At 45.5% G+C, this 26,067-nt stretch overlaps 2 protein-coding genes across 25 annotated transcripts in view; one reads left to right on the forward strand and one right to left on the reverse strand.

Moving 5' to 3' along the window:
* The first annotated feature begins 53 nt into the window (after positions 1-53).
* Positions 54-25,017, forward strand: KDM5C (lysine demethylase 5C). Of its 14 annotated transcripts, none has more exons than XM_083481303.1 (28): positions 54-655; positions 3,452-3,529; positions 4,425-4,547; positions 4,834-5,004; positions 5,304-5,438; positions 7,900-7,968; positions 8,378-8,501; positions 8,590-8,771; positions 9,157-9,315; positions 9,531-9,650; positions 9,857-10,015; positions 10,144-10,325; positions 10,921-11,083; positions 11,172-11,291; positions 11,487-11,681; positions 11,782-11,963; positions 13,170-13,294; positions 13,735-13,882; positions 14,154-14,250; positions 14,404-14,762; positions 14,926-15,064; positions 15,159-15,338; positions 15,434-15,574; positions 16,282-16,821; positions 18,264-18,321; positions 18,525-18,724; positions 20,517-20,720; positions 20,838-21,571. In XM_083481303.1, exons 1-28 carry the CDS (start codon positions 137-139, stop codon positions 20,844-20,846), a joined length of 4,881 nt encoding a protein of 1,626 aa, XP_083337429.1. In that variant the 5' UTR covers positions 54-136; the 3' UTR covers positions 20,847-21,571. The 14 variants fall into 14 exon arrangements, with proteins under 14 accessions (XP_083337429.1, XP_083337436.1, XP_083337437.1 ...); XM_083481310.1 differs by having other exon boundaries at positions 55-655; positions 20,841-21,689; XM_083481311.1 differs by having other exon boundaries at positions 55-655; positions 5,307-5,438; positions 20,838-21,689.
* Positions 23,843-26,067, reverse strand: part of LOC310696170 (semaphorin-3F-like) — a 31,045-nt gene continuing 28,820 nt past the window's right edge. For all 11 annotated transcript variants that reach the window (XM_083481321.1, XM_083481325.1, XM_083481326.1 and 8 more), the window contains one exon: positions 23,843-25,917. In XM_083481321.1, the coding sequence (XP_083337447.1) occupies positions 25,456-25,917 (462 nt within the window). In that variant the 3' untranslated portion in view covers positions 23,843-25,455. The remainder of the gene's footprint in view (positions 25,918-26,067) is intronic.

Raw genomic sequence — 26,067 nt, forward strand, 5'->3', positions numbered from 1 at the left:
GAGCGGCGACCCCGGGGAACCGCTACGGCCGAGCGGCCTAGTTAACCCTCTTCAGTCAGGCCTGCGGCTCAAGTGAGGGGGAGGGGCCGGGTATGGCCCCCTGAGGGGCCCCGGGAGGGAGGAGCGGGCGGGGGGCATGGAGTCCCGGGAGGAGCTGGGGGAGCAGACCGAGGCGGGAGACCAAGGCCCGGGAGACTGGGCGCCTCGCGAGGAGAAAGGGGAGCGAGGGGTGCGGGGTTCGAGGGCGGAGAGAGGCCCTTCAGGCGAGAGTTGGGAGCACGGGGATTGTGGGGAGCGTGGTCCCAGGTCAGAGAAGGCCGAGCGGGCTGCCAAGGGGGAGCGAGGGGCTCCCAGGGGCGACAAGGCTGAACAAGGGGATGGGGGTCCCCGGGGAGATCGAGCTCCTCGGGCTCCCAGAGGGGCGGACCAGGCGGACCGGGGGCTGTGGGGGGCAGAGCAAGGCGAGTGGGTGGAGCGTGGCCCGGCCTGGGCAGGGGAAGCCGAACCCCCGTTGCCCCCGGAGGATTTCTTGCCGCCGCCCGAGTGTCCCGTCTTTGAGCCCAGCTGGGCTGAATTCAGCGACCCACTAGGTTACATTGCGAAAATCCGGCCCATCGCAGAGAAGAGCGGCATCTGCAAGATCCGCCCTCCTGCCGTAAGTATGGGATACTGTGGGCAAGGGGACACGAGTTGGGGGGCGCCTGTGGATTTCAGAGTAGCCCGTGCCTGCCAGTGGGCATGCGGAATTTGGAGCAGCCGGTTCTTGGTGTGCGACAGGCAGGTGCTTCGAGCAGGTGAGGGCCGTTGGGGCTAGTGCCTGCCAGTGAGCATGTGGAGTAGATTGAGTGGGAATTGTACTGGGGTGCTCCCCTTTCAGTGGGTGAGAGAGTTCAATTTCAAGAAGCACCAGTGACAGGGCTTGGGTGTGGATAACATGACTTTAAGGATGTATGGGGCTGTTGTAGCTCCTGAAAGGAATTATTGAGAGCTGTCATAGTTATGGAAGGAGTAGAGTGTGATGTGGAAGATGTATGGCCTTGGTGGGTTTGAAATATTTGGGTTCTTCCAGCAGGTCATAGCAGTGGGAGCCAACCCAGTGCCCACCAGAGGTTGTTGAACTCCAGTTCCCATCAGCACCAACCAGAGTGGCCTAAGATCAAGGATGATTGGAGTTGTAGTCCAACAATATCTGGAGATCACTACATTAGGTGTTTTTAGTCTTTGGGATGCTTGTCTTGGCATGATAATAAGAATGGCTACGTAGCATCTGTGGATGCTAGAGGCAGTGATGCCCAGCATGCTGTTTGGGAGCTGAGCCACCTGCATTCACATTGGAGCATCACTTGTGACATAATCAGTGAATGGATGCGCAAGTTGATGGAGTGATTGGCTTTGTTTGGAAGAATGTTGATTCTCTGTCTTCATAGTATTTGTATCAACCTCTGTCATATTTTTGTGGGCTTGGAAGAGGCTTCAGTTTCTGATTGTGTTGTCAAGATGTGGTGAAATGTGTGTTTTGATGTAGAGCTTGTTCTTTTGCAAAGTTGTAGAAGTTGCAGATTGGGTTATCTCCTGCTTCTATTACTTCATGATTATTTCTACATTCTGGTGTCTCATGAATTTCATAGTTTTTCCCTTGCTGGGCCTCAGCTGTAAACTGCACTACAGCTAACAGTTTCATTCAACAGTGATGAGGTTAAGCTTATATTATTGATTTGCATGTATGTTATTTAGTTCTTTCCCTGTTGTATTATTTTGATGCAGGGGAACTGGTCATAGCCTAAAGATTTCAAACCCCAAAACAGAAAGCATTTCTGTAATGTCCAAGTGACATAAACTTTGTCTAAGAAGCAGTAGAGGGAAAGGCTAGTAAGTATTATTAGAGCAATGCTGCTTTTCTAGCAGAGATTGTATCAAACGGAGCATTGCATAGAGTTTTGATTCTTCTGTGGGACCAGAAGAGATGGTGAAATGGAATTCAGGTAGGTGTGTCCCATCTGTTTTAGCATTTCTTGCCCTCTGGTCCCACTTAAGCTATTGAAACAACTCCACCCACCCTTCTTTCTCTTCTTCTCTGAGAAGCTATTGTGGTTTTTAGTCAATGTACCAACGTCTGTCCAGTGAATAGCTTTTTTGTAAAGGTAAAATGGAACATTTTGAACAAGTGGTTTGTTCCACATTTGTTTCTAGAGAGGTATATGTTGTAGTTCAAACTAGTCAGTGTCCTCCATATCAACTGTTTCTGCTGTAGTCAAGCTTGATGTAGGATGGGAACCTGGACAATGTGAGTCTGGACAATGGTGCCTAAGAGTTGTCTTGTTAGCATGTTTGGTTTTCCTCTTCCATTTTTAGGTTTTGGAATTTTAAGAGGCATTACTGTTTGATATCTTTGTTATGATTTTTTGTGTGTGCGAACATTTAGTAGAATGTATGGCATTGTAGATCTGCTTTATTGCTTAAGCAAGCATTTCACTAGAAATCAGCAATGTGATAAAATGCCTTACAACTGAGAAAACAGGAATTTTCCAACTTAGCCTGCCTCTTAAGTTTGTTTTTTTTTAGTTGAGTTATGCTGTTAGAAACCAATAAAATACTATTCTTTGCTGCCACAAGTCCAAGAAATAGCCCATATTTATATGAATCATATCGGAAAGGGGGGGACACAAATCCTGGTGGCTGTTCAAGCTGATCGAAATTAAAATGTGTAACCATCAATTTGACCCACTTTTCTTACGAGACCTGGAATCTCTCTGTCTCTCTCTCTCTCTCTCTCTCTCTCACACACACACACACACACACTCTCTCTCTCTCTCTCTCTCTCTCTCTCTCTCTCTCTCTCCCCTTCACAGGCCTTCCCTTGTCTTTATGTCTGGCATTTGATGACCATAAGCAGTTGCCCCACCCTTGAAGTGCCTGTGTATCAGCATCAGCATAGTTCAGTTCCTTTATGTCCGGTGCCTTGGGGAAGAATATTGCTAATGGGTGAAAGAGACACTGATGATGTCCTGTGCTTCTATCTGTATAAATGGTCAAGATGAAGACATACACATGCGCACCACTTTACACTGCCTAATGCATTCATGCTTCACTAGGAGGCATCCATGTGGAAAGCTAGGCCTCTTTCAAGTGTCAGCTGTGTCTCTGCTTGATCTCTCTTGTGTATGGGGGGCTGTTTTGTTGTTACATCAAGGGTATTCCCCCTTCTGCCAAAGTTTTCCTGTTTTTAATCTAACTAACGTGCTTAAGCAGTCTAAGCTTAAAATCAAATGGGATCCTGTGAGACTACTTTCTGAGTTTCAAGGCACGTAGATATTTAGCTTAATCCTTGCTCATGGTGGTGTGTTGTGAGCAAAAGTACTGGAATCTCTTGCTGTTTAGATTTAAAAGATTTACATGTGTGCACACAGAGCATTGGGATCCTAACCACACCATCTTTCCCTCTCATTCTTAGGACTGGCAGCCTCCCTTTGCTGTGGAAGTGGATAACTTCCGGTTTACCCCACGAATACAGAGGCTCAATGAACTTGAGGTGAGTCTTGCAAGTGTAGAGACAGAGAACTGTAAGGTTCCTTGCACATTTTTGATAGAATGAATAGGCTAGCTAAGACAGATGCCGTGCCTTCTTGTTTTTTGGTACTGGAGAAGGTTATCAGGAGAAGCCTTTAATCAATTGCAGCAAAATTAATATAATTTGAGAAATATGAGAGCATCCTGGAGGATAATGAGAAATTGTGGGATTTCTGGGTTTAATGGCTGTCAATTTTGTATGTAGTATATTTGTTTGTATTGTAGTAATTGTATTACAATTTATTTTAAGGGTTTCCCCACATCTTCATTGCTTTAATTAGAGTATCTCTGATTCTCTGCTCTTGTTCTTTCTTCTCTTGTACTTTTCAAACGATTTATGTGCATAAGGTACTGGCAAGATGGTACAATCTTATACATGTCTACTCAGAAGAAAGCCCCATTGAATTCAATGAGTCTTTCTCCCACTTAAATGTGTATAGGATTGCAGCCTGAGTTGTACTTGGTGAAATAAGTGAACATTCTGAGGCTGCAATCCTAAATGTACTTGTTAAGCCCTGTTGGAGGCACTGAGAATTACTTACATGGGATTGTGCTGTAGGGAGTTAAGGTGTGAGATGGTGACCTAGCACTCTAGCTTCCTTTTTGGAGTGAAGTAGTCAAAGTTTAAAGTCTTAGCTATGTAGATGAGAAAAGTTGAAATATTACTATAGTGCACATGTCTAAGCCCAGTTCAATGAGTGTGTCTGCTATCTACAAAACTGATTTCATCATGGCACCATGAAAATATGTTAGAGGTCAGTAATTGGTGATTGAAAGATTCCATGATTAGTCGGAAACTAATGTAAGTCATTGATATGAGAAAAGCTGACTGCAGTTTGTCATGTCCCTATTGCCAGGCACAGACCAGAGTGAAGCTGAACTATTTAGACCAGATTGCAAAGTTTTGGGAAATCCAAGGTTCTGCACTGAAAATCCCCAATGTAGAGAGGCGAATCCTTGACTTGTACAGCCTCAGCAAAGTAAGTTGGAAACTAAATTCCTCCATTGAAAATAAGCTATTCCTTAAAAACAGAGATGGGAGATAATATGTAAAGTTTAAAAGGGATGGTAGAATGGATGGATTTCATTACTGGTTTGGTGAAGGGACTGCCAGGGCTCAGCCTTGGGTTGCTGTGGATCGTGATTTGGAGACAGGGATAGGAAAAACCAAGTATGATACTGGAATATGCATTCCTTTTGTGTATGATTGTGTGAAATTAGCCAAGCTTGGGAGGAATAGTATTTCTCAATATTTTTGTATTCCAGATTGTGATGGAGGAAGGTGGATATGAAGCTATCTGCAAGGATCGGCGGTGGGCACGAGTGGCTCAACGCCTTTCCTATCCATCGGGGAAGAACATTGGATCCCTTCTTCGCTCCCACTATGAGCGCATAATCTACCCTTATGAAATGTACCAGTCCGGTGCCAACCTGGTGGTGAGTAGCAGATCTCTTAAAACCTCATTGCGCTTGCCATTTCCTTCTTATTTTAGATGCTTATAGGAAAGATTGGAACCTCATGAATGCATTCCCCTTGGGAATTATTCTGTTCTGGAAAATGATTTTTTTGTAGGCAGGAAGGCAGAGATTTGAGCTGCACAAAGATGTCATGTGTTCCCTTGTGTTAGTCTCTTGCTCTTGTGGGAGAGCTGGATTAAGCACTTGCTATCTGATTCCTAGTGATGGGGTCGGTGTAGTCATTAGGTCTGTTTGGTGCTAATTCTACTCTCCCCCAGCAGTGCAATACCCATCCATTTGACAACGAAGAGAAAGACAAGGAGTATAAGCCACACAGCATCCCATTGCGCCAATCGGTTCAGCCATCCAAGTTCAACAGCTATGGGCGCCGGGCCAAGCGTCTGCAGCAGGAGGTGAGTATAAGACACACCTTCAGCCCTAATTACAATTTTTGTTCTGGGTTGGGCCAGTCACTAATTCCCAGGGCTGTTACACACATGCATCTCCCTGACTCTGCAGAAAGCCTTGTTTCTTCCTAGACCTGCTGGGGTGCATCCCTCCCACATAAAGAAGTCTTGTCCTCACAGGTCTTAAAGACTGGAAATGTTTGTCTTTGGCTTTTCTGGGACAAAGCATTGCTTTTGGAAGGAACAAGCTCAGTGATTTTAAATTTCTATGGCAGGAAGAGAAAGGAATGGTGATAAGACCAAGTAGATGAGAGTTTACAAACGTGGGTGTTCTTTTCTATAGAAGGGATATTGCCTCACATTTTTTGTGTGCATGCTTCATCTTTATGAGCTAACAATGTAGGTTTAAGCCTTAGTCAGCTGAGAACCACTAAAGGTTTATTGGAATGTAGTTTTGGGTTTTTTTAAAAAAAAAGTTTTGTTTTTTTTGTTGGTTGGTTGATTTTAAGAAAGCAAAATCTTACTATTCTTGTACCAGTATAGTACAGTATGTGTAAATGTTGAATCTAGTTGTTTAGAGCACGTTCAAGGGACAGGTGTGTTTATGCATTTTTATTAATTAAAATACATAAGCTGCTTTGCAGCAGCTTCTTTGAAAGTGGCATGCAATAAAATAACTAAAATATGATGAAGATTCAATAAGAGAACAGCAGACACCATGTCATTAAGAGTTGGATTAAAATATGCTGGTTTGTGGAGTGCAGATTATTCCAAGATAAAGGCCTGTCTAAAGAGGCTGTCTTTCAGTAGAGGGAAGGGGTAGAGCAGACTCACAAGAGAGAGCATTCCAGAGTATGGGTGCTGCAACTTGAGGGAGCCCTGTCCTGCATAGCCACTTGCTATCCTTTTTTCCAGAGGTAGGGAAAACTCATAGGTGAAAAACCGTATTACCCCAGTGGGAAGTTGTCAGCTGCATTCCAGTAGCGGGTGGGGGGGGGCACCAGCCCCAAAAGTGGATGGAGCCGGACCACACAGTCATATTCAAACAGACAGACATGAAAAGCTTTTTCCCATGGAAACAGAGACGTATGTTTAATTCTTAGTAAATCTGCTCTAGTTTCACCATTTCTAGTTTGTTTTTAAAAGTGTAAAAAAAAAGTTCTTCAAAACCCTTTATCCTGACTGCAAAAAGCACACAAAAAACAAAAAATACCCTACAATACCAGACGAAGAATGCAGAAAACCTCAATGCATCGCTAAACTTCAGGCCCTGCTTTGCAGCTATTCAAAGCCTCATTTCATGCATTCAGTTGCAATATGTACAGATGCTTTTTGCATATTTGCCAGGAACACAAGACTACCTCTTGGCTGATCTTCTTACAAAGAAAGGATCTGCATTTGCACACTTTGCACAACACCAAAGCATTTTTCCCTCTCAGCCATTCCCTGCTGAACAGCTGATAGGTGGGAGTGGAACTGGCGAGCCTGAAGGAGTTCCACTGAGTTCTGTATCTGGTTCAGAAGTTGGGGGTTCCCTGTCCCTGCTTTAGGCAGTGGTGGAACATGGAGCAAGACCTTTCTGCCATATCTCAGTGGGTGAGGAGGATCATGAAGAGCAAACAACATTTTGGATGTCCTTGGCCCAACCTTTTAAGAACTTCTCTCAGGGTTGGCAGGGACATGAGTCTTGTGGTTAATAGTGTGCAATTAGAGTGTAGCCTCATATATTTCATTTTCAGTTATAAAATGAAAGACACAACCGATAATAGTAAAGGGGTTGGGAGTTCCTCATCTTTAGGAGCATGGAAATTTATTGCGGTATGTCTCGCAAACAAGGTTAAATCTTTGGCATGAATTAATCTGAAATAACCTCATGTTTCCATGGTCTTCATCATGAATATGGATTAGAATCCCCACTTTGTCTGTTTACAGTGAAAGGATAACTCAGAACCCACATTTTCCTACTCTCAAAACTCTGAAAGAACCAGGGTGACAGCATGGTTTAAAGGTGTGAAGGGCTAGCTAATCTATATTAAGGTGCCTTGGGTGTCTATAGAGGATGAGGGGTGGTGGTAAGAATTAAAATTTCAGGATTATTTCTCCCTTCCCACGTTTTAAGCTTTGCTGTGTTGCTGAATAGTTCCCCTCTTGATTCCCCATCAGTAAAATGAGCCAAAAATAGTTTTCCTCCCCTTTTCTTCTTGCCCCTTCCCCCACCATGACTACCCTGAAATTCTTGAGGAATTCCAGGGGAGAGTAAAGCCTAACCAGTTGTAGCTCCATTGTAGCAGATGGCTTTCAGTTGTAAGGCACCTTAATTCCTTTCATTTCTAGATGTTCAAGAAAAAGAAGTTGTAGACCAGGCAGCCATCTCCTTCATTACAATCCAGTACTACTCCCTTCATTAAAATTCCTGCAGCCCTGTTGTTGATCCCTACTCCCCACTCATTTTGTCGCCCTCCTACAGGAATCCGAATCGTGCCTTGAGCCTCCCAGCGCCCCAGCTCTGTTACCTGAGCGAGCGCCTCAAGCATGGGTACAGTTCCTGTTCTGTCCATCTCTCCTGCCTCTCTCTTACTCTTACTTATCCTGCTTCATGGCTGGAAGTCCATAGACCACATAAAATGAGAAATACGGCCTAAGGAGACTAAATCTCCCATAATACACTCTTGACTTTTGTTTATGTTGCAGTATGGCATGTTTCACATCAGGGATGTATGTAATCAAGAATTCCGTTGCACAATGTGAGGTTCTGCCCCAGGAGCTCAGTCACAGCTTAGCACTATCCTTGCATTATCCAGTTCTCCCTATGCAACAGTTCTTCTCCCCAGTCTATCTTCTACTGTTGCTTTCCTTTGCTGCTTGTTTCTTTGAGTGTTTGTGACACCGTTTAAGGCTGGTAACCTTATATAGTTATCCCCTTTCTAATTACACCTTCCTTGCAGCCAGAGCCAACAGAGGAAGACATTGAGAAGAATCCAGAACTGAAGAAACTGCAGATTTATGGTGCTGGGCCTAAAATGCTCGGTTTGGGGCTTGTGGCCAAGGACAAGAATATGCGCAAGAAAGGTGGGAATTGTGAGCTAGCCCTGCATTTGAAAAGCCGGAGGCAGAGTTGGCCCTCTCCATTCCTAAGGTTTTTTCTCCCCAAATATAGACAAGGAGATGCCTGAGTGCCCTCCAACAGTGATAGTGAAAGAGGAGGCCCCTGTTCCGGAGACTAAGCTGGAGCCCGCATCACCCCGACGCTATGCAAACATGAAGGAGGAGCTGAGGCACAGCCCAGAACCTTGCACCAAGATGACAATGCGCCTGCGTCGCAACCACAACACTCAGTTTGTAAGTGGAATCTTCTGTGTTTGCTACTCATTAGTCAGGTGCCCTCCATTTGCCCCTCTATATCCTCCTTTGCATTAAGTATCCTTTGTTGGCGGAGGAGGGCATCTAGAGTGGGTTACCTCCTCTCTCTTGTTCAAGGTCTCAGGATCTCATTTTCCTCTTTATCTGTGATGGGATGGATCAAGACTGACTAATAGATGCTGGTTGCAGGGAGATCACAGTCACACTTTGCCTGCTTGTATTCAATAGCTGAATCACCGTCCTGTACTTTCCTTTGGAACATGCAGTGATGGCTGCTGTCAAAGAAACACCATTGATAGGGTTTAGCAGACACATGTTCTTGATTCTTATATGAGTGCTTAGGGTTTGCTCCATTTTCTTCCAGATTGAGTCTTTTGTTTGTCGTATCTGTGCACGGGGAGATGAGGATGACAAGCTCTTGTTATGTGATGGCTGTGATGACAACTACCACATCTTCTGCCTATTGCCCCCCTTACCTGAAATTCCAAAAGGCGTCTGGAGGTGTCCTAAATGTGTCATGGCGGTAAGGGGTCCCTTTCTGCCTCGTGACAGCAGGCACAGTGGAACATTTCTTGCACGTCTAGATGTGAAGATGCCTGATCTAAATGGATCTGGTTTTGATTAAAAAATAATTATGAATCTACTGCTAACCTGATCATCATTGATAATTTGGTGGGAGGGGGCAGTGGCCATGTCTGAATCCTTTTACTTATTTTTTCTGTCTTTGTTCTTCCATAGGAATGCAAGCGCCCCCCAGAGGCTTTTGGGTTTGAGCAGGCCACTCGAGAGTACACACTACAGAGCTTTGGCGAGATGGCAGATTCTTTCAAGGCAGACTATTTCAATATGCCTGTACATGTGAGTCACAGTACCCTCACTGTAGGCTAGGCCATGGGCTAGTAGGACCAACTTATTTCTGGGAAGGTTGTGGAATATGCTGAGTGCTGGAAGCAGGGAACACAGTATCATGTTCTTTTGCAGATTCTGCCATGCAGTTTCTAGTGTCTTGAGTTTAAAAATGTGGGGTCTGTATTCTTGACTTCTTCCTCTGCTTCTTTTCCCAGATGGTGCCAACAGAGCTGGTGGAAAAGGAGTTCTGGCGCTTAGTAAACAGCATTGAAGAAGATGTAACAGTGGAGTATGGGGCTGATATCCATTCCAAGGAATTTGGAAGTGGCTTCCCCATCAATGATGGCAAAAGGCAGCTCTCTCCAGAGGAAGCGGTGTGTACCCTATTGAAGGCAGACGTCCTCTTGCCTACATATCTTCAGCCCCTCACCCTTTGTAACTTGAGGCTTACATTGTACTACTAGCCTTACCCTCTTCCTTAGCTCTCTACATGTGATTGCAGGAGTATGCAGCTAGCGGCTGGAACCTCAATGTGATGCCAGTGCTGAAGCAATCGGTGCTATGCCACATAAATGCTGATATTTCGGGCATGAAGGTTCCATGGCTCTACGTGGGCATGGTGTTCTCTGCTTTCTGCTGGCACATCGAGGATCATTGGAGTTATTCTATTAACTACCTCCACTGGTAAGACATGTGGGGAGGGGAGGGGAGGGGCCATGGAGGCTGGATTTGTTGTCGAGTGCAAGGCTTCTCTAAAGGCAGCCCAAGTGGGAAGTAAGAAAGTCACTATTACAAAGAGTAAAAATTTAAAAATCACAAATAAGGGTGAAGGAATATTTTATTTTATTTTTATTAAATCTAAATAGAAAGACAGATGAAAGAGAAAACAGTGAACACAAGTCCGCTTTCATGGCACTTTGCATGGAATTTAGAGGACCCCAGAAAGAATTCTGCTATGATGGAGCTCACATTATATAGTCTTTAAATAATAAGCCTTTAAGATAAGCAGTGCAGCGAGCACACTTTCTTTTGTTACTCCGTCAGTTTTCCTCTCTTTTTCTGACTTCCTTCACTACCACCTGTTTTTGAACCTTGATGTGAACCAGTTTGGGAGACAAAATTTGTCTGAAATAAAATTTGCCTCTTTCTATACACTTCCGTAACCATATGTCTTGAAGGGGGCATTTTGAGGCTGCAAATCAGTGGGTGCTCAGGCTGCCTTCTCCCGTATTTTAGGGATAGCTGAAAGCAGCACTTCCTGACTCAATTTCTTTTTCAGGGGTGAGCCCAAAACCTGGTATGGGGTCCCATCATTTGCTGCTGAACATCTGGAAGATGTAATGAAGAAGCTGACCCCAGAACTGTTTGAGAGTCAGCCAGACTTGTTGCACCAGTTGGTGACGCTCATGAACCCCAACACACTCATGGCTCATGGGGTCCCAGTGAGTAATCTATCTGTCTAAGTAGCATGTATGTGTGTCTCCCTTGCACTGCCCTGTTCTCATTGCTTCCCCCTGTATGCTTCTGCAGGTTGTCCGAACCAACCAGTGTGCTGGAGAGTTTGTCATTACCTTCCCTAGAGCCTACCACAGTGGTTTCAACCAGGGCTATAACTTTGCTGAAGCAGTAAACTTCTGTACTGCTGACTGGGTGAGTCATATTTCTGCATTTCTAGAATATTTTTCTTGTAAGAAAGAGTGTGGTGGGCTACCAAAGCAGGACTTCAGGGTGATGAACGTGGGTTGCCGCTTATGACTGTGGCGTATGTAAGGTTCACCTGACAATCCTGGGAGCCAGAGATCCTCAGTTGTATTGACGAATGGACTTCTTTCTTTTTCTTCTTAGTTGCCAGCTGGTCGCCAGTGCATTGAGCACTACCGCCGCCTCCGTCGATATTGTGTGTTCTCACATGAGGAGCTTATCTGTAAGATGGCTGCTTGCCCTGAGAAGCTGGACCTGAACTTGGCAGCTGCTGTGCACAAAGAGATGTTTATTCTGGTGCAAGAGGAGCGCAAATTGCGCAAGGCTCTTCTTGACAAGGTGCAGGGAAATATGCTGGGTATATGATGCAGGGGCAGGGAACAATTGTGTGATAGCTGTGGATGCCTGAGCAGGTGATCATTGTTTCTTCCCACCCCAGGGTATCACGGAGGCAGAGCGGGAGGCCTTTGAGCTGCTCCCAGATGATGAGCGCCAGTGTGACAAGTGCAAGACAACATGCTTCTTGTCAGCACTAGCTTGCTATGATTGTCCAGATTGTCTTGTCTGCCTCTACCACATCAATGACCTCTGCAAGTGCCCCAGCAGCAAGCAGTACCTCAGGTGGGCAGAAAGAAGTAGACTGCTTTGTTTGTTCATTTAAATGCATTTATAAACAAATTTAGGCTTCTAAAAAGCTCTAAGCAGTGCGTAACAAAAAAACAAAACAAAAAATTACATAAAAGCAACAAAACATCAGTTTAAAAGCACATGAAAAGAAGAAATCAGGTAATTTAACCAGCCAGAGCAAAAAGACATGTAAATGCAAGACATGTAAATGAGTTATTTTGAACAAGTTCTTTGTCTCCACCCCTTATTTGTATTTGTTTTCCTACATCTGGCTGACTTGCCCTTTCAGTGCTGAAGGCCTGAACTAGGTGATTTGAGTATTATAGCATTGGAAACATGTGACACTGCTTTTTTTTAAAAGCAGCTGAGATCTTAAGACTGTTTTCTTGGTGTCACTTTAGAGGAGAGGTGCTGAGTTGGACACAGGGAAATGTATGGTTTATGACTCCTGAAGTGTTACTAGGCTCAGCTTCTGTATAGGTGAAATCGTCAAGACTGTCACACTTCATTCAAAAACAAAATTAACATAAGCAGCCATCTGTCTAGCACACAAAATTGGCAACAGTTACAACTGTTCTAGGAGTGATGTGTTTAACCCAGTGGTCCACACGGCAGCATCTTGGTACCCTGACTCAGATGTTGGGGTTGGGAGACACCCTGGGAAAAAGGGGTGGGTGGGCTTGGGAAACTTGTTGAGAACATTGCAAGATAATGGCACATCTGTGCCTGCCTAACATTTCAGGCTTGCATGTGGAACTTTGGAGGATACCTTATTACTATGTTAAGAGTGCTCTGAAGTGCTCCTATAAACCTATTGTTTGTAAAAAGGTTGCAGAATAGGAATGCTGAAGGTTTCACTTTTTCAGAGATGCTAACTTAGAAGTGATAAGCAGTAGCCATTAGTAATAATAATAATAATCTATAATAATAATTTATTATTTATACCCCACCCATCTGGCTGAGTTTCCCCAGCCACTTTAGTAACTTCGACACAATGAAAGTGATGGGAAGATTGACACTAAAATAAATTGTAGGTGCGTTCAAAGTCTTAAAAAGATGGTGTGTTGCTTTGTGAGAGGAGGAAATAATAGTTTCAGTACAGGTTGTTAGGTATGATTTGAGGGTTGATGAATGGACTTTTGTGGGCTTTGCTCTGATTTTGAGATCAGACTGATCCCTTCTTTTTTCTCCTCCATTCAGGTATCGGTACACTCTGGATGAGCTCCCAGCCATGTTACACAAGCTGAAGGTTCGAGCTGAGTGCTTTGACATGTGGGCCAACAAGGTTCGAATTGCTTTGGAAGTTGAAGATGGACGCAAAAGAAGTAAGTGACCTTGGACTTCTTATTTCTTAAGGCAGTGGTGTCTTCTAACGAATAAGGTTAATTTCTGTGGTCTCAGTGGGGACGTGTGCAATTATCCCCCAAGGCCCTGCATACAGGCTGAGGTATGATGTGAGCAGAAAGTATGCACCCTTGTTGTAAGCATTAGGGCTTCCTTTTGTTAAGCAGAATGTGAGAAAAGCAGTGACAAGTGGGACACGGTAGTAGGAACTCAAGCATAAAATTCAGAATGAGAGTGATGGAGCTGGGAATCAGGTAATGTGTCACTCACTGATTGAGAGACAAGACTCCCACAATTGTTGGAATGCTTTTGGCAACTCATGGGCTTTTTTCTGACCTGGGTTCCTGAGGTTGATAGCAGGAGGTGTAGCTGAAGAGGTGTAATTGGCTCTGAACTTCATGGAGTGTGTCTGCTCTTACAGCCTTGGAGGAATTGCGTGCCCTAGAGTCCGAGGCACGTGAGAGGAAGTTCCCTGAGAATGAGCTCCTTCATCGACTCAAAAGCTGCTTGAGTGAAGCAGAGAAGTGTGTCTCAGAGGCCCTGGGTCTGATAAGCAGCCAAGAAACTGGGTGAGTGAAGACTGCAGATAATGAGTTTTATATACAACAACATAAAGTGTGGATGGCATAGTCTTGCATCCAGCTTTATATGTCCATTGGGCTGAGGCAGTCCGTTTTCCAGGGTGCCTCTTCTGCAGGGACACTCTTCTTTGTTTTCATCGTACTGTATTGGTGAGGGGGCTGTTTTCTTCAGTAGTTTTCTGTGGGATCAAGTTTTGTTGTATTTCTCTCTTTATAGCTGCTAAGTGCATTCTGTCCTTTTTCCTGCTTGCTCTTACAGGGAACCATCAGTCCATATGACAGTGGAAGAATTACGTGTTTTCCTAGAGCAGATGAGCAACTTGCCTTGTGTCATGCACCAAATCAAAGAAGTCCAGGTGGGATAATTGGTGGTGTATTGTGGCCCCTGCCACAACTGGAGATACATTGTGCTCCACTGGGAACACGGATGACTGGTGTTGCTTTCTAGGTGAAACATTGAGTGACAGTAAAGGAATCTGTCTGACTTGATGATATGTATCATATTCTAGGGTGTGTTGGAGAAGGTGGAAGCTTTCCAAGCTGAGGTCCAGGAAGCTCTACAGGATCTCCCAGGCAACTCCCCAGAGCTGCACAGACTGCTGGCTCAGGGAACATGCCTAGGGGTGGAGGTGCCAGAGATGGAACTACTGGAGAGACAGGTGCAACAGGCTGTCTGGCTGGAGGAGGTCAAGCAGACTCTGCGTTCACCCCAAGATAAAGTCACTCTATCTGTTATGAGAGCACTCATCACCTCTGGTTGTGGGGTTGCACCTAGCCTTGCTGTGGACAAAGCCATGGCTGAACTACAGGAGTTGCTCACTATTGCCCAGCGTTGGGAGGAAAAAGCCCAGATGTGCCTGGAGGCCAGGTGAGGTTTAAGCACCATTGTTGACAGGGAAGAGTTCAGATGCCTGGGTATCCACAGCTCTTGTTGGGAGGGTTCACCTCAACAGAACTTAGTTATTTGTGTATGTGCCAAAACATGCCCATGAAAATCCTTGTCTGATGACTTCCCTCCCCATCACTTGCAGGCAGAAGCACCCACCAGCTACGCTAGAGGCCATCATCAAAGAGGCAGAGAACATCCCAGTGCACCTGCCCAATATCCTGTCACTCAAGGAGGCTCTTTCTAAGGCACAGGCTTGGATTGCTGATGTTGAGGAGATCCAGGTGTGCTGTAGCCCTGAGGATTTGGGTAACTTTGCTGTAAAGGCCTCAGAATCACACAGTAACCTCTTCAATATGTACTATAACCTCTTTACAGAATGGGGATCATTATCCTTGCCTGGATGACCTGGAGGGGCTTGTAGCTGTGGGTAGGGATTTGCCGGTGCGTCTGGAGGAACTGCGTCACTTAGAAGTGCAAGTGGCTACTGCACATTCCTGGCGGGAAAAGGCTTCCAAAACCTTTCTCAAAAAGAATTCCTGTTACACGTTACTTGAGGTTAGTGATGGTGTTGTGCATGTGAGATGGGTGGATGCCATTCTAGGGCCTGACCTCTTGAATCAAAGGCTTCATACCTCGTCTTTTTCTCCCAGGTGCTGTGCCCATGTGCTGATGCCGACTCGGACAGTGTCAAACGCACCAAGTGGCAGCGGGAGAAGGAACCAGGCCTATACAAATCTGATACAGAAAGCCTGGGCCTCTCAGCACAAGACCTCAGGGACCCTGGCTCCGTTGTGAGTGGCTGGCTTGAGAGGGCTGTTTGTATTATGAATGGGATCTGGGGCCTTTTCTCCTATGAGAGGTGTTGGTTCTGAACTAGCCCCAGGTTGGTAGGATTGTTTCTCATACCTTCACCTGCAGTGGTGATGGATTTGATTTGATCTAATATTTCTGAGCTCAAAGCAGCTCACAATCATCACAATAGCATTAAAAAATAACAGACACTGCAATCACTATACTATCAAACACAGTAACACATGAGTAAAGCAAAAAACAAATTCATCAAAATGATTGATACAATTCAACAAAATCTTAGCAATGCTTATACAATTCAATAGCAATGCTTTAGATATTGCTGAGGTCCATATTTAAATTTTAATGATTCTGAAAGTAAGTAGGACTGCATTGCTATTGAAATATAAAAATTGATATGATGGACTTGTCCTTTTGTAGATGAGTACTGAAGAATCTGGGAAATGGGTAGCATGTCTGGATTTCTGCTAATAACTTACTTTAGTTCAGAGATGAGGTAGCTGTAACCTTCCAGCTCCTATAAGTGCCCAGCCAGATAGTGCAGCAACATCTGGAGGACCACAGATTTCCCATCACTAATCTAGTAGTACCTTGTTTGGAGAAGGGGAAATTAGGTTATAGTGAGGAGAATGGGATTCTGCTTAAGTTTTTACTTCTGTGTAATCACGACTATGTAACCTTGTGCCAGCAGATCTTGGCCTTCAAAGAAGGCGAGCAGAAGGAGAAAGCAGGGATCCTACGCCTACGTCAGTCAAATGCCCAGAAGCCTGTGCCATCAACGCACAGTCCTCCTGGGGGCCAGTACTGTGTATGTTCCCAGCCTCCGAGCCCTGCTATGCTGCAGTGTGAACTGTGTCAGGACTGGTTCCACACCACCTGTGTGGCTTGGCCCCGCCTTGGCAACCCCCGCCCCTCTCCTGCATGGTGGGAATGGGAAGCAAAATTCCTCTGCCCACTCTGCCAGCGCTCTCGCCGGCCCCGCCTGGAGACGATCCTGGCTCTGCTTGTAGCCCTACAAAAGCTTCCTGTGCGACTGCCTGAGGGAGAAGCTCTACAGTGCTTGACAGAGCGAGCCATTACATGGCAGGACCGTGCCCGCCAGCTCCTAGCCTCCTCAGATGTAGCAGCTGCCTTGGAGCGTCTGGCGGGGCTGCGGCAGCGACTGGTTGGAGATTCGGCCAAGGAGGCAGGTGCTCTCAAAGAGAGCAGCTGCAATGAACAGACCAAGGTAAGTGAGTACAGGGGGAGATGGGTTGGTTTTTAGTGCTAACTAGTCAAGTCTGGATTGGGAGCGTAAGTGTGGTGCATGTATTTGTCTTTCATATAAGTGTGTTTGCTTTCCAGTGGCAGAATGTTCTTATTTTGTAGAAACGTCAGCTTAGCAATAACAATAAAAAGTAAATGTATAGATTTTCTGTCCAAATAGGTATCTAAATGAGACTGATGGTTATCATCCACATGTTCCATTGTAGAAAGAGCAGTGAAATCTTCGTACAGTTGTGCAGTCAGTGGATGGTGGGTGTTCATCCTTCCAGCCTTTGCAATAAGGAACTTCTTTTGTTGTATATTTGTTAGTGCCCACGCCTACTGGCAGAATTCTGAATACACTTTACTGTATTTGGGGCCTTCGAAGAATTTGGTAATTTTGGCTTTAAAAAAAATGTAAATTACAAAAAGATACTGTAGGGAGGGAGATAAGGAGGAACAATAATCTTTCTTTTTTACAAAAAGAAGTGCTGGAACCATTAATATGCAACAGAATGGAACCACTTGGAAAATTACAGTTCCTTTCTAGCTTCTGAATCTTAAATCTTTTCATCTGTTCTGGAAACCAAATAATTATTTGATTCAGATCAATATGTGAAATTCATCTCCCACCCCTATTGCTTGGCCTTCATCTCCCTTGCCACACTGCTATAATAACAGGAGGAGCCACTGCTGCCAGAATTTTCCTGCATCTAGCCCTTATACACCCCTGCCTGCCCACTTCCTGTTATTAATGTGCAGTTGTCCTATCGCCAGACACTGTGTGTTATTTTGCCCCACGTCCATCACCCATTGGTTCTTCAGGCCACTGTCTAGTTTGTCCCACTTGGTTTTAGCCACCCTCTTTCTGGACCACCACCTCCAGCATTCCTCTCTCTCTCCCTCACTTAGTATGTAGCACCTCTCCTTAAGCACTGGAAAGTTCATTCAGTGTCCTTTTCTGCTTTTCTTGATTAGTCCCTTGCCTCAGTTCTTAGTTTTCTCTGCATTTCTGCAAGCCTGTTTCTCCTGACACTTTCTACAGGTCTCTCATTGTATTGCCTATTATGAATCCCCCCTTTCCGTAGCTGTTTCATGTCCTGGGACCTCCTCACAGTCCTCAGACTGTGTGTGAGATTTCAGCCTCACCCAAACCTACCACTTTCTTCCCTCAAAAGCTGGTTTGCCAACTGCTTTGTTCCTTAAACAGCTGAGCATTCCAATCCATCACACCAGTTTAGCCACTCTGTCTCTCAAAGGTTTGAACATGACAAAGTGTGATGTAATATACATCTTTTGAATTGCCTTGCCTTGACTACCATGATCTCAAGTGAATCTCTCTGCAGGGCTACATTAGTTCCTATGCAGAAACTGCATTTGTGACTTGGAAGTCCATTTCATCACACATCTTTTTTCCTCAACCAGGTTTCCTTGGAGAACGGAGACTCCACAGCTCCAGAAAAGAATGGCTCCTGTGCCTCAGGTATTTCTCTAGTAAAGCCCTTATTTTGCCAGCTTCCCTACTTAGAATTTAGGAAGTTTGTAGTTGAGTGTTCCACTTATTTTTAGGCACCTTTAGTGTCTGCCTGGTTTAGCAATTATTTGGGGAAATTAGTCCTACCCTGTTGTGCAGCAGAGGATTCTAGCTGCTTCTTCTCCTCAGCTGCCTTTCTGCCCCTCTCACAGACCTGGAGACGCTCTGCTCTTACCTGCCACGGCTGCAGGGCCCTGTACTGGAGGTGACAGATGCCATTCGCCTACCCCTGGAGGAGCTGCTAATGGAGGGAGATCTTCTGGAGGTGACGCTAGATGAGAGCCAGAGCATTTGGCGCCTGCTGCAGGCTGCTTCTGCTCCCCAGCTCGACAAATTCCACCAACTGCTAGATGTAAGTGACCATGCTTCCCCCCCCCCCGGGGGGCATATTCTAATTATCATCAGAAATCCTGATCTGATTCCTTATTTGTTGGGACTTCTTTCACTAGCCATGAATTCATTATGGCCTCCTGCATCACAGGAGTGTTGAAGGAGGACTCGTGGATGTGGCATTTGTCAGTGAATTAGGAATAGATTCATACCTCAAGGGACTCTTATCAAAGCTGGAGTCGCTCATGAACTGAGCAGCTGGTTGTTCTTTTTTAAAAAAAATTGTTACATTTGTATCCTGCCTTTAAAAAAAAAGGTGCTCAGCTAACAGCAATAAACAAAAATACAATGAAATACCTTGGGGAACCTTTAAAAATGTCATGTATCTTTAAAGTGCAGCAACATTCTTTGTTTTCCTAACATGGCTTCTTTTATCCAACCTGCTCTCTAGCAGAGAGCAGATCTAGAATCCAGAAAAGCTGAAGGCGGTTTATTAGAAAAAGTGGTAGACTTCAGGTGTAGAATAAGTGCGCCTGTAGTTGCATTACCTGTGTGAAGGGGCCTGAGGAAGGGCTTATCATGCAGGTCAGTGCAGAGGGGTTGAGTCATAAGTTAACAGCATTGTAGAAGCAACTGATTACCATGTAGGCATTAGAATTACCTGCACAGGATTATCTTGGAATTTGCTTTGAATCCATCCTTTTTCTTTTTCTTCCTTTTTGCATTTTGCAGTAACTGCAGCAATTGTGATATTCTCTGGAAGTCACACAGGGGCAGAATTGGAGCACCCTGGTCTTTCTGTATATGGCATCAAGGAAATCAACCCTGCCCATTGTTGTACTTTGTACATTTCTCACATTTTCCCAATATTGGGTTTCTGAATACAGTGGTGCCTTGCAAGACGAAAAGAATCCGTTCCGCGAGTCTCTTCGTCTTGCGGTTTTTTCGTCTTGCGAAGCAAGCCCATTAGCAGCTTAGCGCAATTAGTGGCTTAGCGCAATTAGCTGATCAGCTGATAAGCGGCTTAGCGGCTTGGGAAAAAGGGGGGGGAAACCGCAGGAACTCGCAAGACATCTTCGTCTTGCGAAGCAAGCCCATAGGAAATTCGGTTTGCGAAGCACCTTCAAAACGGAAAACCCTTTCGTCTAGTGGGTTTTCCGGCTTGCGAGGCATTCGTCTTGCGGGGCACCACTGTAGTTTGAATACTTTTGCAAAGCCTTGAGTGAGTTGGCTGCAGCAACTTCACAGGCACAGATGAGTGCCCTCATGACAGATATGTATCTGTGGTGTAGTTCTGCCATGAAAAAAAAATGAAATTAAGCCAAAGCTTGCAGTAAAAGGTAAAGGGACCCCTGACCATTAGGTCCAGTCATGACCGACTCTGTGGTTACAGCGCTCATCTCGCTTTATTGGCCAAGGGAGCCGGCATACAGCTTCCGGGTCATGTGGCCAGCATGACTAAGCCGCTTATGGCGAACCAGAGCAATGCACAGAAACACCATTTACCTTCCCGCCGGAGCGGTACCTATTTATCTACTTGTACTTTGACGTGCTTTGAAACTGCTAGGTTGGCAGGAGCAGGGACTGAGCAACGGGAGCTCACCCCGTCGCGGAGATTCGAACCGCCAACCTTCTGATCGGCAAGTCCTAGGCTCTGTGGTTTAACCCACAGCGCCACCCGCGCCCCTAAGCTTGCAGTAGGCTAGGATATTACACTGTGTATCTGTAAGAGGCATAAACTATGTAATAACCCCACATAAGCATCAGAAAAACAGGATTTGTCAGCCCCTGCTTTCTTGTTTGTTCCATTTCAGCTGGAGCAAGCAGAGCGGCGTGGCACCCGTGGGAGAGGCCGAGACTCTGAGCGAAGGCGGAAGCGGAAGACAGAGCGTGGCGACTACCCACCCTTGCCCAAGGAGGAATTAGAGCCAAAGAAGATCCGGGGGGCAGACCCAGCGCTGCCTCAGGGTGGGGCTCCCCCTGCAGCAGGCACAGATTGCAGCCACAATGGAGTTGGGGTAAATGTGGAATGGGGCATGTTCTGAGCTAGTAGTGGAGCACTCAGGGGTTTGGGGTTTGGTTTTTTTAAGTCAGGCGAATCGTTAATGTGTAGTAACTGTCTTCCTTTTTCCTAGCAGTTGTGACGGCTACATGATGCCTGGATTTCCCCTTCCTGGACTATACTGCACTGCAAGGGACTCTGGCAGCCCCATGTCACCCTGTTGGTTTGACTAGCACTCTGCATGGGGGGGAGGCACCTAGTCCCAGAAGCTGGAGGCTACAATCTCCCCCACCCGGACTCAGCACTGGCCCTGCACCAGACTATTTTCAGATGATGTAATATTTCATTTTCTTCTTTTCCTCCTTTTGTATTGTTGATACCTCGGCAGGGGGAGGCATTGCAGGGGTCACCATGGGCACCAAATGCAGGACCCACCAGTTCCCTTTGGTGGAAGCAGCAGGGTGCACCCTGTTGCTGTAAGGACTAGAGCCTTGCAGAGGCCTGTTGTGGGTGGCGATAGCGCTGTGTGCTGGGAAAATCCCCAGCTCCTTGCTTCTGGCAGTAAAAGGAGTCAGGTGCCCTCTTAAGGGCAGTGCCCTGCTCCTCGTACCAGCATTCCCTAGATACAACAGGGGCAGCGCCTCCTGTTGCACAGAGGGGCAGCTCTCCCCAAACACCCTTATCTTCCTCCTGGTACCTGTTGGGTTTTATAGGAACTGGGGTAACCACTTTGTTCTTTAGGGTGGTGGACGGGGCAAGGAATCTTCCCGTTCCACTCCAGCCTCTACTCCACCCTGACCTTCCTACCCCAAATCATGGGCCCCATGCTGCCTCAGGCTCTGACACTAAAGTCCTTTTGTCTTTCTCTTTTTAGTGTTTTTCCTTTTTTCCAGCAGGGGAGGGTGGGCTGTTGAGGGTAGGGAGGGGTGTGTTATTTTATTGTATTATGATTTTTTATTATTATTAAACTTTGGAGGTTAATGAACTTACTTGGATTTTGGGGGTGAGCGCCACCTCATCCGTCAGGGGTGCTTTTAGCAGTTGTCATGTAAAATGTAGGCATGCACAGGTCTAGTGACTGCTCCTGTCTTGTAACTTCCTGCTATGTAGGAGGGTAGCTGTGGAGCACTGAGAAGCCCTGATTAGCTGCTTTCTCCTTTTGAAATTCTGAGTTCTGGCACCCTAGTTTTCAGTAAAAAATTGTGTGATATGATTCTTCCAGGTGCCTAATAGTCACTGTAGAGCCAGAGTGGGGAACCTGCAGCCCAAGGGCCGCATGTAGCTGTCAGCCTAATCCCAAACTGCTGGTGATGGTGGGGAACCTACCAGAAGAGGAGAAGGAGGGGGGGGGGAAATTCCACAATTGATCAGTTCAGTCCTGTGGCAAATGTAATCTGTCCCTTTCCGTAGCAGTCCACTCTCTAGGGAGAAGTGGGTGACAGGAAAAAAGAGAAAAAGGTTGCCCACTTTTGGCAGCAGCCTGGCCCATCATTGGCACATGGTTCCTGACAGAAAGTTTCCCATACTCTAGCTGTAGCAAGCCCTGCTCTCCCTCCAGTAGTGAATTGCACATCACCAAGAAAAGAGAAAGTCCTTTAGGCCAAACCTACATACCAATACATTGCCAATAAGACACAAAGAAGTAATTTGAGGGGCAAATTGTTATGGCTCTGAAAATGAATATTTAAAACTTTTTTTAATACTTCAGAAGCCCTGCCACCCCCCAAAAAGCCCAGAGAAGTAGAAGGAGCAGTAGATGACAGAACAAAGACAGAAAGAGTCAGGTTAATAGATTTCTCTGTGTCAGATGATCTTTGAGACTTAACAGCGAGTGCACCTGAAAAGCTATGTTAAAGAGAGGTGAGAAAGGATGATATTTCAGAACTGAATTGTCCAATAAAAAATCAGCTGGGCTGGGCTGCATGACACTTTAACCAAGGCATTTTTCCTCCAATATTAAATCATTGATATTTTGTGTAAAACAGGAAAATTAATTTTTTCCTTTTTTTGGAGAGGAGTTGAAGGCAGGCAGTGGAATAACAGGGTTTTTTAACATCCAGGAAATTAGAAAGCCATTTCCCCAGGTAAACTGGTAGAAAGCATTATTTAAGACTAAGATACTTAAGTCTACATAGGACTGGCCTTCTTGGTGATGAATCAACATGGAGGAAGTCTTGCCTCCTTAACATCTTTGGAATTCAGTGTCTCGAACACTGAGCTAAGACCAATCAGCATTAGATGCTTGGGATTCCAGAATGCTTTTGACTGTCCCTCCCCATAGCTTCGTAGGAAAGCTTTGCTTTGAGAGATGAGAGGAAGAATTTTCCCATGGACCAGTAACTGGCTATAAAGCAGGGAGAAGCAAAGGGTAGATGTGATTGAGTAGTTTTCACAATGGAGAAGAGCAGCCAGTAGTGTTTTAAGTGTCCCTCTTAGAATTGATGCTATGTAATATTTTTAATCAAACTATAGGCAGGGAATAATAAGTAGCCAAGTTCTGCAAATAACACCAACTTGTTCAAAATGGTGAAATTCCAAGGAGTCAGGGCAAAGCTTCAAAAGGGGCCTCCACAGAGGTGTATACTATTTTATGCTATGTGTAACTACCCTACACAATGTGCTTTTAGTTGTTATAATAATAGCACCAAGCTTCGATGGCTTTTAAAAAGGATTACATAAATGTGTGGAGGGCAGAGCTATTGCTACCCATCAACAATAGAAGCTTAATGGAAATTACATGTGCCAAAACACCAGATTTTTTTGGAGGGGGGGGATGGTAAGATGGCTATTGTTTCCAGCAGCTTCTGCAAAACACAATGTTGAACTAGATGGGGCTTGATCCATCAGGGAAACCTTTGGTTCTTGAGCTGGATACATGTCCTTCTGGAGCCTTTGTAGCACCATTGCTAGGTTTTTCCCCTCACCCTTCCTCCTTGGTCCAGCACTTGAAGGTGGGGCTGCAGGGGTGTAGGCAGAACTCTCCTACAACTGAGGCATAAGGCAGTTCCCCTACCGTGGGGAGGAGGAGTCTGCACACACAGAACATGTAAAAGGGTGTCTTTCCTGCTGTAGGCAAAACAGAAAAGCTGGAGAACTCCAATCATCCGAATAACCTGCAGTCCAAAGCCTGCTACTGCATTTCAGTTCAACAAGCATTTTATACAGGACTCAAAAAAATAATAATAAGCAAAAGTAGCCTTGTCTTATAAGAAAAATTCCAAACTTCACATTAGAGCAACAACTTAACCCAACCAAACTCTCACAAAATTGTTATCCAGAACGCTCTCATCAGGCTAGATGGCAAGCAGAGCAGGGGGCTGCAGGGGGGACTGTAGGCGTTAGCATTTGTCAGTCTTATGGTGGCATGTAGAAGGAGGTGGCAGACATTAAAATGAGAGGCTTGAGCCTGATGACTTGTTCCCCCAGACTATTAAGAGGAAATGAGAGCCCAGTCAATCCACCAAGGATTGCAAAAGGCATAAATGCACCCATTCTGCTGGTGACCAACAGTGTTTGCGGGAACCATTGCCAAGGCAAAGAACTGTATGATCTAGTTGAGATTCCTTCATTGGAGGGGGTTGGACTAGATGACTTTGGGAACGCTCCCAATGCAACAGTTCCATGATTCAATGAGGTTTTGATGATTAAGCGGTATATAAAGCACATTAAATAAAATTCTATAGTTGCAGGTTTCAGGTTGCATCTGTGGCTGCTGGGAGAAAAGGCACACATGATGGATGAAACCTGCAAATTACCTAGCAGTGTTTCATTTGAATGTCTGCTACATCCTCCCACATTCCATCTTACGATTCTGACTAAATGTAGTCTCCACGGTTTCAGCACTAGCCAATTCTCCCCTCCCTGCTTTTGTTTACCTGAAGAAGCATTCTAAAGAATTTGAAACCTTTATAACATTTTGGTTCACTTAATAAAAGTATTTTCCTAAGTTGGATATTGAAATATACAGAGCAATTGGTCTTCCCACTCATGCAAATTAACTGTATTTGCTTATTTGGCCAGAGACCAGACAAAACCTAGGATAGATCTGTCTGTTGATTACTTCCATTCAAGGGTAAGGGTCAGTTTTATACCTGTGTTGTAGCCAAGGTAAAAGTCAGCTTAATAACATGTTTTTTATCCTTCTCTGGTGTTGACCCCTCCCATTCTCGGTAGGTCTTTGATCTAACTGGATGGGGCATTACAACTACATTTTAAATATAATTTTAGGATCACTGTGCAGGAATGTTGTTACTTTCAGAAATTCACCATGGCCCTCTGCATTTTGTTTAGAAAATAAACTGGCATTTTTATTCTCTGCAGTCTGCTCCTGTAACAGAGGGATAATAAACCACGAGGTTAATGTTGAAGGAAGCCCCACCATTTTCCTATCACAGTAGGAAAAACAGTTTGTCATGTTAGCGGGGGTGGTGGTGGTAGGTGGGTGGGAGTGAATGAGCATTGTAAAAAATAGACTCTAAAACCAAAGCCCCTGGAATCTGCACTGGTCATATATCTACAGCTGTGGGGAAAGCCAGTGAGCCTTGGTCCTGCAAAACCTTGGAATTAGCCTGGACACACAACACAACACACACGATTAGCATCAGTGCTGTCCCCTCAGTTTGAGGAGGAGAGAGGTTTCCCCCGTCTCTGTATCCACCCATCTCTTACAAAGAGTCCCTTGGAATGTCATTCTCTCACGCCAGAGAACGTGGGTTCAAATCCTCTCCCCGCTCTTTCCCCTCCCATGAAGCTCAACTCCGAGGAGGGGAATGGTGGCCTGTCCATGGCTTGGAGCGGTGGTGGTGCTGGCGGCGGCGGCTACTGCTGTTGATGCTGCTGCTTCTTTGGGAGTGCTGGGGACTACTTCTGGTCCAGTTCAGAGAGTGCTGGGTGGCTCTGTACCAGCTGCTTTGCTGTTCCGAGTCCCACAAACTAGGTCCAGTGTGGGACTGGCGGCCGCTCCGACTACGCCGTGTATCCTGGCCTTTGTTGAGCTGTCGCCAGTAGCTCTCGCAAATGCCAAGAGCAGGGGCCTCCTGGGTGATGGCCCCCTCCAGCAAGGCATGTGGAAGTACGTGCAAACGAAGACGGCGCAGTGTGTGGCGGAATCTGTTCTCTGTGCCTATGCACTGGTAGAGCCCACCATCAGCCGGTGTCACTGGGCCTAAAAGCACACCCTGGGGCGTGCGCAGCAACACACGATCACGGGGCAGCTGCAAAGGGAAGAAGAGAGTGAGGTAACTGAAGGGATTTAAATTTTCTCTTTAGAAATTGCACTCTGTCCGTAAATTCCTACATCAGTTAGTGTAACTGCAGTTTTTGTGAGATAAGTAAAAGCTGCTCCCAACATTCCTCATGTCAGA

The sequence above is a fragment of the Podarcis liolepis genome (assembly GCF_965112155.1).
Source record: "Podarcis liolepis genome assembly, chromosome: 17".
Classification (NCBI taxonomy): domain Eukaryota; kingdom Metazoa; phylum Chordata; class Lepidosauria; order Squamata; family Lacertidae; genus Podarcis; species Podarcis liolepis.